The sequence below is a fragment of the Emys orbicularis genome, chromosome 7, assembly GCF_028017835.1.
Source record: "Emys orbicularis isolate rEmyOrb1 chromosome 7, rEmyOrb1.hap1, whole genome shotgun sequence".
Taxonomy (NCBI): domain Eukaryota; kingdom Metazoa; phylum Chordata; order Testudines; family Emydidae; genus Emys; species Emys orbicularis.
In genome coordinates this window covers 44,821,462-44,836,155 of record NC_088689.1, presented here as the reverse complement: position 1 = coordinate 44,836,155, position 14,694 = coordinate 44,821,462, and the positions used below count along the sequence as shown (strand labels likewise).

At 39.6% G+C, this 14,694-nt stretch overlaps 1 protein-coding gene across 2 annotated transcripts in view; it reads left to right on the top strand.

Annotated features, from left to right (window-relative positions):
* The window catches only part of LOC135881406 (hexokinase-1), a 74,742-nt gene extending 65,659 nt beyond the window's left edge, over positions 1-9,083 (top strand). For both annotated transcript variants that reach the window (XM_065408059.1, XM_065408057.1), the window contains 3 exons: positions 1,531-1,686; positions 4,948-5,181; positions 8,939-9,083. In XM_065408059.1, coding sequence (XP_065264131.1) covers positions 1,531-1,686; positions 4,948-5,181; positions 8,939-9,083 — 535 coding nt within the window. The remainder of the gene's footprint in view (positions 1-1,530; positions 1,687-4,947; positions 5,182-8,938) is intronic.
* Positions 9,084-14,694: the final 5,611 nt, after the last annotated feature.

Here is a 14,694-nt window from a genome sequence, read left to right as displayed (position 1 = left end):
TGCGGGCAAATAACATAACTAATTTTGAGGCAGAGCTTGATAAATTTATGAATGGGATTATATGATGAGATAGCATGGGAGTGGCCTTCCAGGAGGTCCCATCCAGTGCTATGTCCTGTGTTCCTATGTTTAGTTTTAATTATTAAAATAATACTTCATCCTAAACCAGTAAATGTTCATTTAGAAATGTTTATCAATGTCCATCACTGAGCACCTGATAGCAATAAAAATGATGTTACAAATCGAGAGATGTATATCAGATCCCCTGCATTTTAAAAGAAAAGTTTATTAATATGGGACCTCAGTACTCCATTGTCTCTGTTACTGTATTACTGCTGAGAAATGGGAATTGACCACTGACTTCTGTGTTTGTATATGAACAAAGTGTGAATTAGCAAAATTCTAACAAATTAGTAATTGTCAAATATATTAAACGTTTGAGAATCATGTTAGCAATTCAACAATAGCTAGGAGAGCTAACAGGAATTGTCGTACTCACGTCTGGGGGCAAAATTGACAGCTAGTTACAGGAGCTGGGCAAAGAGAGTTGGTAAGCATAGATTCCAATAGTATACAGTATTTGAGTTTGTATAACACCTTTCATCTCAAGAACATAACATGATTTGAGTACACCTAATTACACTTCACAACACCCGTGTGAAGGATGAGGATAAATTAAATACTGCTCTGGCTGCGTGTATATCCAAAGAAAGGGGGATCAAATTTAATACAAAAGTTTCCTCAGAGAATTCAGTTATTCCTTTTCAAGGTCTGTCACAACTGTTTATTGTAAACAGCTAAGATATTATTAAAGAGCTAGTTTAGGACAGAGATGCTCAAACTCTGCCCAGTTGAGCATGATCTTAGCAACTTGGCCGGAATTCTAAGGCGGCAAAGATAATATGGATAAAATGGAACACATTGCATTTTCCATAATCTTTAGTATAGAGGCATGTCCTTGAGAAATTGCAAGTCCCAACATGCAATGTTTGGATCAAGATGTGTTGGGTTTCTTTTAACTCAATGATTTGTTATGCATTTTGGCACATTTACTGTTGCCTCCACATCTGGACACATGCAACAGATTAAGTGCAGCAAGACATTGAAATAAAATCTTCAATGATACAATATAAATAGCCCTACTCTCTGTACTGATGAATTCATCCAAAATGAAACCAATAAGGAATGGTAAGTAAGCTATACTCCTTATTTATAAATACTTATGAACACGTAATATTACTTTTACCACTGTTCATGCACTTACTTTTTTCAGTGTGTTACCCAGTAGTTTCTGCTCTTTGTAGAACTCCTCTATGAAAAAAGGCCAAGCTCCAGGGACTGAAACTCAGCTCTAAACGCACATTGTCTGTGTAACCTACCAACACCGAGGCAGCTCCATTTAATGTTCTAAGACTCCAGTTATGAGACAGTGACCAAACTCTTCACTACTGTTCGGCATATCCATGTAAACAAGCTGGATTATTTATAAATAACGTTCTGTCTGAACTGTACCATTGTCTTTAATTCCAGGTATGAGAAAATGATTAGTGGAATGTACCTGGGAGAAATCGTTCGCAATATTCTGATTGACTTCACTAAAAGGGGATTCCTGTTTAGAGGTCAAATTTCAGAGTCGCTGAAGACCAGAGGTATCTTTGAAACCAAGTTCCTTTCACAGATTGAGAGGTAAGATTGACGCCCAGTAGAATTGCTCCAGTTGAAATAGTGCATGTCTAATTTAGTACTGGTGTTTGAGGGGAGGAAACATCTAGGAGTGCAGTTCAACTCTGCTTGTCATTGGAAGGTACCTGTACTATGATCTTCATTAAAGAGCGATGAATATCAGCAGATCGAATTTTTCTAGAATTAAACTGTGATAAATTATACCACAAGTGTCCTCATTAACTAAATCTGAGCAACTGCTTGGCATTCAATTCTTATTGAAGCACACACTGGTTTGTAAACTGTAAGGCCCTGCTTTTGCAAACATTCACGTGTGTGTTTAATTTTATTTGAGTAGCCTTACTGAATTCAGTATCCCATCTTGCATGAGTAAAATTGACCCCATGGCAAGTGTTTGCAGGATCAAGGCCTAAATTGTGTAGCTCTCAGATTCTTTGATGTCAAAACTTATACACATTGGTAACTGTTAAATGGCACAAATGTCAGTGGTCGTGGATAGCCTTACATATTTGACCTATATCTTTTGTGAATATTTATGTAAGGTAGATGTTACTATTTTCCTTTTTGTACTCTAGTGAGATTCAGGCTAATTGCCTCAGCTCGCAAAATTTTAAACTGTTTAACTTGCCCTTATAACATACGTTTAAAGCTTAAGCATGTGTTTTGGCTTCTTTTACCTTTTCTGAAAGTAAGATCCTCTAGGAATTTAGGAATTCTAACATTTATAAAATGCAACATTTTCCTTTTTAAGTGTCATATAGTAGTTTTACCTGTCCAACTGAATGTGCACATGATAACCCGGAAGGAAAAAAAAGATTCATGCCAGATTAGCAAAACTATTTATAGAGCACAATAATGAAATGGGAAGTTCACTTAGAACTATATGACTTACATAGGGAAATAATGGGATCAGAAATCAGGAAACAGAAAAATGATTTTGTGCTCAAATACTTCTGTAAATACGAGGGAAAATATTTTGTTTTTATCTGTACCGGAGGCCTATAAAGGCTGCAAGAAGAATTCTTTAGAATGTCTTCTCAGTTCATAGGAGTATTTCCAACTAAGGCCATGTCAACACTACCTCTTATGTCGGCAAAACATATGTTGCTCAGGGGTGTGAAAAAAACACCGTCCTGAGTGATGTAAGTTACGCCAGCATAAATGGTAGTGTGCACAGCGCTATGTCGGCCCAGGAGAACTTTTCTCGCTGATATAGCTATTGCTGCTCGTAGGAGATGCTGTAACTATGTTGACGGGAGTGCTCTCTAGTCGGCATAGTATGGCTACACGAGAGATCTTACAGTGGAACAGCAGCATCGGTACAGCTGCCGCTGTAAGCTCTCTAGTTTAGACATAGCCTGAGTCATAGTGATAGTAATCAAAGATGTTTTTGCTGTTTCATTTTATTGTTTGTATGTTTAAAAACAAAAACAATCAATTTCCTTGTTCTTATTGAATACATACAGTAGTATGTAGTAGTAGAGAGATAATTATTAAGCTATACTAGCAATAGCTACTCATTGATTATTTGTATTGTACTATTAGTACCAAGATAGTATATTGTAAAGTAATTTAAAGGCCATTTGATGTTTCAAGGAAAAGCCTAGTATAATAACAGGTTTCAGAGTAGCAGCCGTGTTAGTCTGTATCCGCAAAAAGAACAGGAGTACTTGTGGCACCTTAGAGACTAACAAATTTATTAGAGCATAAGCTTTCGTGGGCTACAGCCCACTTCTTCGGATGCATATGCATCCGAAGAAGTGGGTAGTCTCTAAGGTGCCATAAGTACTCCTGTTCTTTTTCCTAGTATAATAGAGACTTATAAATACTTTTCTCATGGAAATATCCTTTAGAACAAATGATGAGGGAAGAGACATGCAAAAAAAATCCAGTCTGTTGAACCAATATTACTTCTAAATAGAACATGTTTCAGTGTTTGCCGTGACTCTTTATATGATGATTGATGCTTGAATGCAGCAGCATAGGGTGGAGAAATGAGCTCAAGATTGTGAGACACTCTCGTGAGTCCTAACCTGGCTCCAACAGCAAATATTTGCTAGATGTGCCTATGATGATTTGGGGATTCACCCAGACCAGTAAGAGGCTCTGTCATCCCTGCTCTGTAACCTTGGGTACCTCTGTATTAATGTAGCTATGATTCAGAGCCTTGACACCAGCAGCATGCCCATAGCACAGTGGTCTCATCCTGGCTTCCACCGGCCCAGTTACTCTTTGCAGAGTGACACCAACGATTCTTCTGGTCCTGAGTCTCCCCAAAACTGTCTCCCCCGCAGTGTCCTGTCCCTCTTACTGGGTGCTCACAAAGGTAACACAAAGTTTGCGGCCTCTGAAGAGCCAGTACACACAACAGCTTGTTAGCCGAGCTGGGTTTATACACACACTGAGATAGCTTGTAGTAAAACTGAGAATAAGTTTATTAACAAAGAACATGGATTTAAGTGCTTTCAAGTAAGAGCGAAAGATAGCAAAGGGTTATAAACAAAACAAAAATAACACTTAATTCTAGCAAGAAATAGCGCTGCCTTATGTAGTTTCCTGCTCACTCCAAACTGCCAGCATTCTCAGACCTGTTTTAACAGGAGGATCTAGATTTTACAGATACAAAGCACTGACTTCTTTGTTCTCTCAGGTGATGGATTATTCAAATGTCCCCCCCCCCCTATATTACCCCAAAGTTCCTTGTCTCTGTTTCAAGAGCCAGGAAGGCTTCCTGGGTGTATGGACTCTATCTCCTATTGTCATCTCCCCCACTTTCTAGTTTGGTGGCTTTGTTTACCTTACATGTAAATGTTCTTTTCATTGTCCTCTGCGATCAAGCGGGTCAGACAAGTAAATACATGTTCCTTTGTTTAGGGCAGGCTGGGATTTATGGGCTGCCTGTCAAACACATTTTAAGGACGTAGTTTCATCCTACATTTATAACTCATTGTACTCACCCCATACATACATCACACAGTGGTTTTGGGACCAATGTGTCACCAGTTTGCATATGATACTTTCCACAACATCTTTTAGATACAGATTATGACAATAGTGTGTTGGGGCAATGAGTGTGTCAGGCCTAATGTAAGACATGGTATGGTGTGCCCTCTGCCCGTTGACATTCATGGGCTCCTAAGCTCACTGTGCCTCACAGAGGGGTTGTGAGAATTTATTAGGTGTTAATTGGGGTATAAATACTAAATATTGTTAAAGGCTTCATTCAGTGACCTGGTCAAACATCTTGTTCTCCTTTCTTTTTAGTGACAGGTTAGCATTGCTTCAGGTACGAACAATCCTCCAGCAGCTGGGCTTGAACGGTACCTGTGATGACAGTATAATTGTAAAGACGGTTTGTGGAGCAGTATCGAGAAGAGGAGCTCAGGTGTGTGGAGCTGGAATGGCTGCGGTTGTAGATAAAATAAGAGAGAACAGAGGATTAGACCACCTGGATATAACAGTTGGTGTAGATGGGACTCTGTATAAACTACATCCACAGTAAGTATTATTTTTTTTCTGCATTTGTTTGTAATGAGTGCTACATTGCTGTAGGTTTGGCCTTTCTCTGAAGTGTCAGATACTGGTCTCTGTTAGAGGAAGAATAGTCATTTAAATTAATAGCAAGCAAAAACAGAGCTTGAAAAACAATTATGGTTGGAGCTTTATAAGGGGAATAAGAGACTGTAAAAGGAATAATAAAGCACAAATAGTTAGCAGTAGTATGCCTGTAAGGGTACAGACTCACCCCTGCAGCGCCTCCTGCTGGTCATCCATGGGAATTAGCTCGTCCCAGCTCTGGAGCGCCCTCTGCAGGCCGGTGTCCCACTGCCTCTTGGCCCCCGTGTCCCTCCCAGGACCCGGTGCCCCTTTATCTGGGGGGCTGCCCCTTGGCAGTAACCCCTTTCTCTTTGGGTCTCCCCTCCCCGGGGAACCCCCACCCATTATCCCCACATCGCCTCAGAATAAGGCCACTGCCAGTCACCAACTAGCCCCCGCTCCCTGGGGCAGACTGCAGTATAAGCCACTCATCATCGGCAAGGTTGGGTTTGGACCTGCTGCCTTTGCCTACCCCTGGGCTGCCCTCTGCAACCCCCAGTACCTATTTGCCTTTTGCTAGGCCGCAGCCTGGGGCTTTCCAGGCTGGAGCTCCCCAGCTCCTCTGCCTTTCCCCAGCCCTGCTCCACTCAGGTACCCTGTCTCTAGCTCCCTGCACCCTGGCCCATCTCCCTCTACAAACAGAGAGAGACTGTTACACTCCTGGCTCCCAGCCTCTTATATAGGCCCAGCTGAGGCCTGATTGGGGCATGGCCCAGCTGCGGCTACTTCCCCAATCAGCCTAGCAGCTTTTTCCCTTCCTACAGCCCTCCCTCAGGGCTGTCTTTAAACCCCTCAGGGCAGGAGCAGGTAACCACCCTGCTACAATGCCAAATAAAAAGTAATGAAACTCATTAAATAAGTTGGAGGTCAGAAATACAGGCAAGAGCAATAGGGCCATTAAATAGGGGAGAAAAGCAAAGAATTATTGCTTCCTGAAAAAGAAATGACAGAAGAATTAAATGGTTTCTTTGCATCAGAGTTTGATATTGCAACTTTGGAGGGTGTTTGTGTGTAGTAGTGAGGAAGAACTGTAGAGACTGACATTAATGAAACAGTGGTAGGCAAAAATAAAGGAATACAAATCAGGTTACTTCCATGAAAGATATGGCATAAGCTATCAAATAGCTCAACCATTAACTGCTGCTAAGTTAATAATGGTGTTGCAGTTGTGTGTAGATGCCCCAGTCAGGGTTTGGAACATCATTGTGCTAGGCATTGTCCACACACATGGAATGAAGAGACGGTCCCTGCTCCAAAGAGCCTTTTAAGTAATCATTTGATATTGAGAATATTCCAGGTGACTGGAAAATGGTAAATATAGTTCCAATATTTAAAAGAAGCTAAACATTGCACATTGCAAGTCTAATGTATATATTAGGAAAAGGTTTAGAGATAATACAGTGTGTAAGTCACTGTGGATTTGCGAAAGATAAATTGTGTTGGAAAATGTCATGACTTTTGCAGGGCTGTGAGGAACCAGTAGATTCAGTATATCTCAACAGTCAAATGTGGGCCTGACAGATTATCATATGAAGTATCTAATAGTGGGGGTAGATAATAAATTAGTAAAATGCTAGTGATTCTCAACCCATGTTTTATGTAAACATGTAGTTTAGGGTCTAGGTCAGGGATTGGCAACCTTTCAGAAGTGGTGTGCCGAGTCTTCATTTATTCACTCTAATTTAAGGTTTCGCGTGCCAGTAATACATTTTAATGTTTTTAGAAGGTCTCTCTCTATAAGTCTATAATATATAACTAAACTATTGTTGTATGTAAAGTAAATAAGGTTTTAAAAATGTTTAAGAAGTATCATTTAAAATTTAATTAAAATGCAGAGCCCCTTGGACCGGTGGCCAGGACCCGGGCAGTGTGAGTGCCATTGAAAATCAGCTCGCTTGCCGCCTTCGGCACGCGTGCCATAGGTTGCCTACCCCTGGTCTAGGTCATATATTTCCCATAACTTGTATACTTTTGAAAATATATATACATTTATGGGTTTCCCAAATCCCCTGCTTCCATCCCCCCACTCCCTGCTGTGACATCAGAGAGGAGAGCTCCTAGGATTACTGTGACATTCCGGGGTGCAGTCCAGACCAATGAGGGGCTGTCACCCCTGCCCTGCAAACTTGGGTGCCTCACAATGCTTTGTAGCTCCCACCTGAGCTGTCCACAAACAGCCTTCCAGCATGCAGGTAACACCCTGAGTGTGTATAGCTGCAGCCTGCCAGCCACACATCAGTCACACTCTGGCTTCCACCAGCCTTGGTTACCACTTGCAGGGTGAGCCGAACATACTCCCAGTCCGGGTTTTCCCCCAAAATGTGTGTTCTGCACTGTCCAGCCCTCTCCTCGGCAGTCCAGACATATTAGGTTCATTGCCTCTCTAAGGGGATCCATATACAACAGTTTGTCTCCCTAAATGGAGTTACCCACGCAGGTCACAACAGTGGATTTGTTTTGATTAAAGAATAAAATTAATTCATTTAACTACAAAGAGAGAGATTTTAAGGTAGTACAAGTGTAAGGCATTAAATTCAGAAATGCTTACCAGAGAAATAGAGAACACTCTTCCTAGGACTAAAACTTAACAAACTAGACTTGGTTTCAAGGTGAAGTCTAATACCACATGCTTCCAGTAACGTTGCTGACAAAACTCTCAGGCCAGGACCTGCTCCCAAAGTCCAGTGGCTGTTTGTTTTGTCACCTTAGGTGAAAGAGAGAGAGATGGATAGGGAGAGATACCTTGGGGTGTGTCCCCCCCCCCCCCCCCTTTATAGTCCAGTGTTCCTTTGAAATGCATTTTTCCAAGGGTTACCCCTAGATAAAGCTCATTCCCGCTGTGAGGTTGAAGTCATGGAGTATTGTGGTAAGAGGTTTCATGCAGACCCATTTGTTCCTGAACTCCCCTCCTTGCCAAAAAATGGCCACTTGATAGGTGATTGCTCATCAACTTGGATGACACCTGGCTAGAGACGTCAGCTTGTTCTTTCTCTTTTTGAGATACTGGTTTACTCAGACTTGTCTGGTAAACACATTTCAGACCTAATTTCAGCTTCTGTTTATAACTTTGCACATAATGTTACTACACACATTTCATCATGATATTAATGACCAGTGAGTTATAAGTTTTCAAATGATACCGCACAAGGCATATTTTGTACAAAGCTTATTATAGTAGTGTGTAGGGTGTGACTGCAGGGGTGCATTTGGTACAGTTACCTCGTAGCAGCAGTGGTGGGAGGCAGGAGCAAGCAGCCCAGGTGGTAAAGACAACTCTTCATCAGCTGTGGGGCTTAAGGGAGTTTCCCCATAGACTTCCCAGAGCCAGTGAGTGTGTGGAGAGGTAGGATAAACTCCTGAGTCTCAGTCTCGCATTAATGATGGTAGGAGGGAAGGGCAGAGGTAGTATAGGTTCAGGCAACCATGCGCCTACAGCTAAGGGGTAGAACTAAATAGTTATCATTTAAACAGCTTTTTCCTTTCATAACAACCATTGTTATATTGTCTCCCAATCATCTGCACTCTCCAGCAATGTTCTTCATCTCTCTTTATGTGCCTAGCCAGTGTTCAGAATTTTGTTGGGACTATGTTCCTCATGGCAGAATCCTGTAGCGATGCTGCTGGATTACACTTACATCCCTATCTGTTTGTTTTGTAGCTTTTCAAGGATCATGCACCAAACAGTAAAGGATCTCGCACCAAAATGCAATGTGACATTCCTCCTTTCGGAAGATGGCAGTGGGAAAGGGGCAGCTCTCATTACTGCTGTGGGATGTAGACTGCGTGATGCTGAGCAAAACTAAACTCCAGAACACTGGCTTTAATTCTGCCTTTCGAGCACTTTCTTACAAAGCTGCGACTCTGTAGTCTGAACTGGTAGAAGTCCAGAATTCACTGCTTTATTGAAAAATACAACTAATGACATAAAAAATAGGATACAAAATAGAGTGTGTGCTGTTGATAATATCACCCATCTCTGGACCCCCAATCTGCATGTTTCTTTTCCACCTGGTTGGTACATACATTCCCCATCTCTAGGTCATGAAAATCAGTTTATTATTTATGCAGCTGTCAAAATAAGTTATTGTTTGAGATAAAATTACAGCCAAACGATATACATTAATGAGAGCAACTGTTAGTTTGTATGAAATGTATTCTCTCCAGCAGATACTACGTCCATGTTAAATGCACCACTGCTATGCTGAACATAAAATCAAGGTGTTTATGCTTATAGAAGCAGAAGTAATAATTCCCTCCTGCATTTCTGTCTAATGTTGTTTCACTTAAAATGACTCTGGAAATATTACAGTGTGTCAGCACTGGGTGCTCATGTAACTCTATAGTGGGACTTAGAATATGACTTATTTGCCTCCTCCGTTCATGTTTTATTACAGTAAAAGTAATGGCTCTGTCCCACAAATCTGGTATCACTGGCATTTCCCATTGCTTCTGTGAATAGTGTTGTGTTACCAACTACAATATGTATTGTTTAAAGAGGAAAATCGTTACTAGTAAAATCAAGTGATTGATTGGGGTAATCCAAATCTCTGGACATGGGAAATCTGTGGTCTTTAGCAGATTTTGCTGTATTTTTCAGAGTCTAAGATTTCTTGTAAAAGTTTTCTATCCTTTTTTTAACTAAATAAATCAGCACACTGCTGCTGTTTTGCTGAGTCTGTAGCTAAACAGACTGAAACAGCATCATACAGAAGTGTAAAATTCCCCCTCTTACTTTAAAGAGTTGTTGTTGTTGTTGTTGTTTTTTGCGCTTCAAAGCAAGTTTTAATGTTTAAACATCTTCTCAAAACACAAACACCCAGCTAAAGTTAATGAGCCTAAGGAAATACCAGGGTCTGGCTTTGGTTTGGACGTTAAGGACCCAGGTGCGTAAAACAAATAAACCACAAAAACAATGCCAGGCCCAGTTATTCCATGGACTAAAACAACAACGACAAAGATGATGTACATACTGAGTATCCCTTCCTATGTTGAATCGATTCTGTCAGTGTAAGTATTTAGCACATCTGTTTTTTTAAACCGAGAAGCAAGTTAAGCCAGTCTACATTCAATAACTTTTGCATGTCACACTTTTTTTCCTGCAAAAAAAGGAGCATCCTTTGTAGTTAATTCCTCCTTTTCTACCAGAAATGAATTGAGGTCTCTGCATGGTTTTTTTCCTGCAGAAAATCTGGATATGCAGCTTGCTCTTCCCTCTTCTTGTGTCACCCCCAAGATTTGGATTGCCCTAGTTATTGATAACATTTCAGTATGCATTATGATGCACTGTGATTGAATGTTGTAAGGTAACATGTGAGTCACAAACAGTACTTGCAGCTTTAAGTGTGTGTGTGTCTACCTGAAGAATTGCACGCCTAACTGGTTTTGCAAAGGTAGAAAGTCTTTTTACTTTGCACACTAGTAGTAGTTATGCTAGTGTTAAGTGATATTTGTGAAAATATTAAACTTTTTTTGATGTGTGTTAACTGGTGTCCCGTGATTCTTTCTGGAAGAGGCTCTGTTGGATGATGGCTTGGTACTTTGCCAAGCTCTTCTGTTTTATAAAGGTATAAAACCTAATCACAGCAATGTCAGGGGTTTTTATATTCCTATGTACTCTATTACTAAGGAGGAGTCCACAGGCATGACAAAGACTTGGCCTATTGTACTAAAGCAAACCTGCTTAGAAATACATTTGGCCAGCTGTTCAGTCCAGGATATGATAGATGCACCTCTGCAAAACTGCACATACTCTTATGGAGTCCACAACCTCCTTGTTTGTTTGTGCGCACCATCTGACATTTGTACACCCACATATGTTGGGTAACTACACACATCCACTGGTTTGCATATGCAGTTACCTGATTTGTATGTTGAAATGTCAGTTTGTGTGCACAAATGTTGTGCTCTCGCAGGTGTGCCAATTGTGCCTCTAGTTGAAACTACAACTCATAATCTCTGCACAGCTGTCAGCCTGCCAAGGCCCAGATATGCATCTGTAATCCAAAATGATAGACAAAATAAAGTGAGAAGCTTGCTATGCTGAACAAGGTTTTTATTTGCTTGTTAGTGTAAGTTACATTTTCTATCATTTTAATTGCATGAATCTTATTTATGATGTCAGCAATTTTTTGGAGATGGCTTGAGCCATAAAATTTGGATCTGACTTTTGAGCACTAGTAAATTTGGGTCTGTTTGAATCTGAGAATTTGGTTCAGTATAGAGAGACTGAATGGCAGCAAAATTCAAATCTGGATCAAAGTTTAGATTGTGAAACCTCTTCCAACTAAATTTGGAGGTGCTTGGATATGTGGATGTTTGGTTGGGCCAATCTTCATAATTCATAATAAATAAAAAGGAGATGACAATAAGCATGGAGGTGGCTTTGTATTTATAACAGTGGAACTTTCACTGTCATGGAGGATAGTTGATGTGAGATGAGAAGCCCTAGTTCTTTTCTAAGCAGAAGATAGATGTATGCAGGACTTTAATCTCTAAACTGCTTCTTACCCATAAGAAGTGTGTTAAGAGTGAAGTGCAAGTCTTGATTGTATTTTTAAAAATGTCTTAAATTCCATGTTGACCAAGCAGTAATTGAGATGTCTTACAGTGCATTATTTAAAGGTTTGTGGCTTGAAGAATAAAACTATGATCCTGACTTTGTAAGATGTTTGTTATTTAAAAATGATCATATAAACCTTATTTCATGGGGAAAGTGTCATTTACATCCCCATGTTATGCTGTCATCTGCTCATACTGATTTGAGGGTCCTTTAGTGTTTCTCTTACAATGGTCTCATCGGCATTTTAATGTTTTAAAACAAGCAGTTTTTGTTCATTTTAAATTAGCAGAAGGTAAAAATAAAGAGTTTCCTAATTTCTGAAACTATTTTGTGCTTTTTGTTTCTTCTTTTTGTTGGAATGATGAAATTCTTCAGACAATTTTTCTTTAATGAATACAAGGGACTCCTTTTTTTGGTATTTAAAAACAAAAATAACTTTAAATGGCAGTTCTCAGTAACTGTATATTTTAATGGCAGTTTAATATTTAATCATTTCTATATCTATATATTATGAAGGATTTTATTTATTATTATGGAGAGCCATCTTCTTGTTACCTCATGAATTGCTATAAATAATGCAACCTGCCTTACACTCCACCGTCTTATTGCTGTGCCGACTGAACGATGGGGAAAGAGTCTCCACTTTCAACTACGGCATCAGTGACATGACAGATCTTATCAGAGATCATATTCTGATTCCTGCATAGAAATTTAGCGATGATTTCTTCAGTTTTAGAAGACATTCTCCGAATATGAACCAGAAACAGACTAACAAAAAACATCAGTGATCTGATCCATCAGAAAATAGTTGCAACCTTCATAGCCATACAGTTCAAGGAAGGATGGTGATGCTAGCTCTGCAACATGCTATCCCAGCCCTTCAAGAAAAAGAACAACCTGACGCCCAGAAGGGTAATCTATATCCCACTCCCTCAATACAGCAACCCTTCAGTTCCTTACTAGGGTATTGTAGAGCTGTTTAGTGGGAGGAGAACTCAAGATAGTCACCAAAAGTGCAAACAATCTGGTTGTGTGTCAAGAAGAGATGGAAGATGAACTAGCTTTCTGGAAGAATGGACACAGGTCATGGTGGATTCTCCATCACTGACCATTTTAAAATCAAGATTGGATGTTTTTCTAAAAGATATATTCTAGGAATTATTTTGGATCACAATGGTCCCTTCTGGCCTTGAAATCTGAAATGGTTGGCAGGCACAGTAAGTGAACTAGTGCTCTCCGTTTAGTTGCTTTTATCAATTCAGGTTAAGGTGTCCTTAACATCCGTGTAGACACTTTAACATCATTACAGTTAAGTTAGCTGGGTCATATTGTAGCTGAGGAATGGACAACTGTAACACAATTGTAAAGGGGTTATAGGGTGTTAATGGGGCTTTCCAGTAGTGTTAATCTAACTTAGTTGAAAAAAGCACCTTTTTGCATCATCTAGGGATAGACCCATAATGATGTGTAACTCAGGCTTACAGTGACTAGGAACACTTGACAAATTTCTTTAGCAGAGAATCTCTCCTAAATTGCTTTTATTTCCTGTAGCAGAAGGAATCATGGTGGTTCTTATTAAACAAAGCTGTCTTCATTCTTTCAGAGACTGCTTATCAAGGTGTGTGTGTAAGAGAAAATGAGCTTTCATTTTTTTATCTGTTGTACTATATTTAGTAGCATCACTATAGGTGGTTTCTTTTTCCAACTCCCGTTCATTTTCTTAAAATAATGGTAAACCCTTGCATGCCCCCCAAAACCAGCTAAATAATGTCCAGATTAAACATCTGAATAGTACTGTACTGTTTAAAAACCCTGTTCCTTACTGCAGTTACCCATCATGTGCTACAGTCTTCTGGGAATTAGTGCCACCAGAAATAGCTCTGACTGCCACATGTGGATGAGAAATGCTGTCTCTGGAAAAATCAAGCTGTACAGTCAAGGGATAGTTGACTAGTGTCAGGACTTAGGAACAGCTTTTGGTAATTTTTTGAAATCTTTAAAAACAAAGCTGAACCTTTGAAAGATGAAAGAGAGAGTGCCAAACTGCAGTTACAGTGATGGGAACCCACAGAACTATGGGGTCACACCAGTGTAATTTTGAGCAGAATTTTCTACAGGGTGCATAAGTGGGATTATTAGGCAGATATTGAAGAGGTACCATCCATTCCCCTGCCTAAAACAAAACTGGGAAGGAAAATTGTCCCTGTTACTCTTTCAATTTTATTTACAAACATGGCTTTATTACTCTTTATTCATTCATGGGCCTGATTATAGCCCACTAAAGTCAATAGAAAGAAATCCCATTGACTCAAATGGGTTTTGGATGAGGCCTTAGTAATTCTGTTTTTGCAGAATGAAGAGATTGGTAAAACTTGGAGGTAACACAAATTAAAGTAGCAAATGAGATTGCTTTTCCCCTTTCTTATTTTTTATTTTCCAAAGTTAACATCCATCCATTCATTGCACATGATATAAGCAAACCGAAACAAACACCCAAAAAATATCACGCATGTAACTGGATGTGTCTATATAAATATAAACAATATATATCTGTATAACATTCACTCTCAAACTAGTCTTTTGATTAAATGATTGAAACATTTAGTCATTTGTTCAAATGTTTGATATTTCACCAAATTTCTAAAATGGTGATTGGACAAGTAACTGAAAATCTGAACATTACTCAAGACAGTTGCATATATTGACTTTTATAAACAGGCAATGAAACTACAGATTAATGTAGTGTGTGATGAAATGTATAGTGAAGTCTAAATATTTCACTAGCCTACTGTTTGTGGGTGTGGATTTTCAACCCTCCTCCTGGAACTACCTTGTTTTCAAACTGCTCTTCAAAC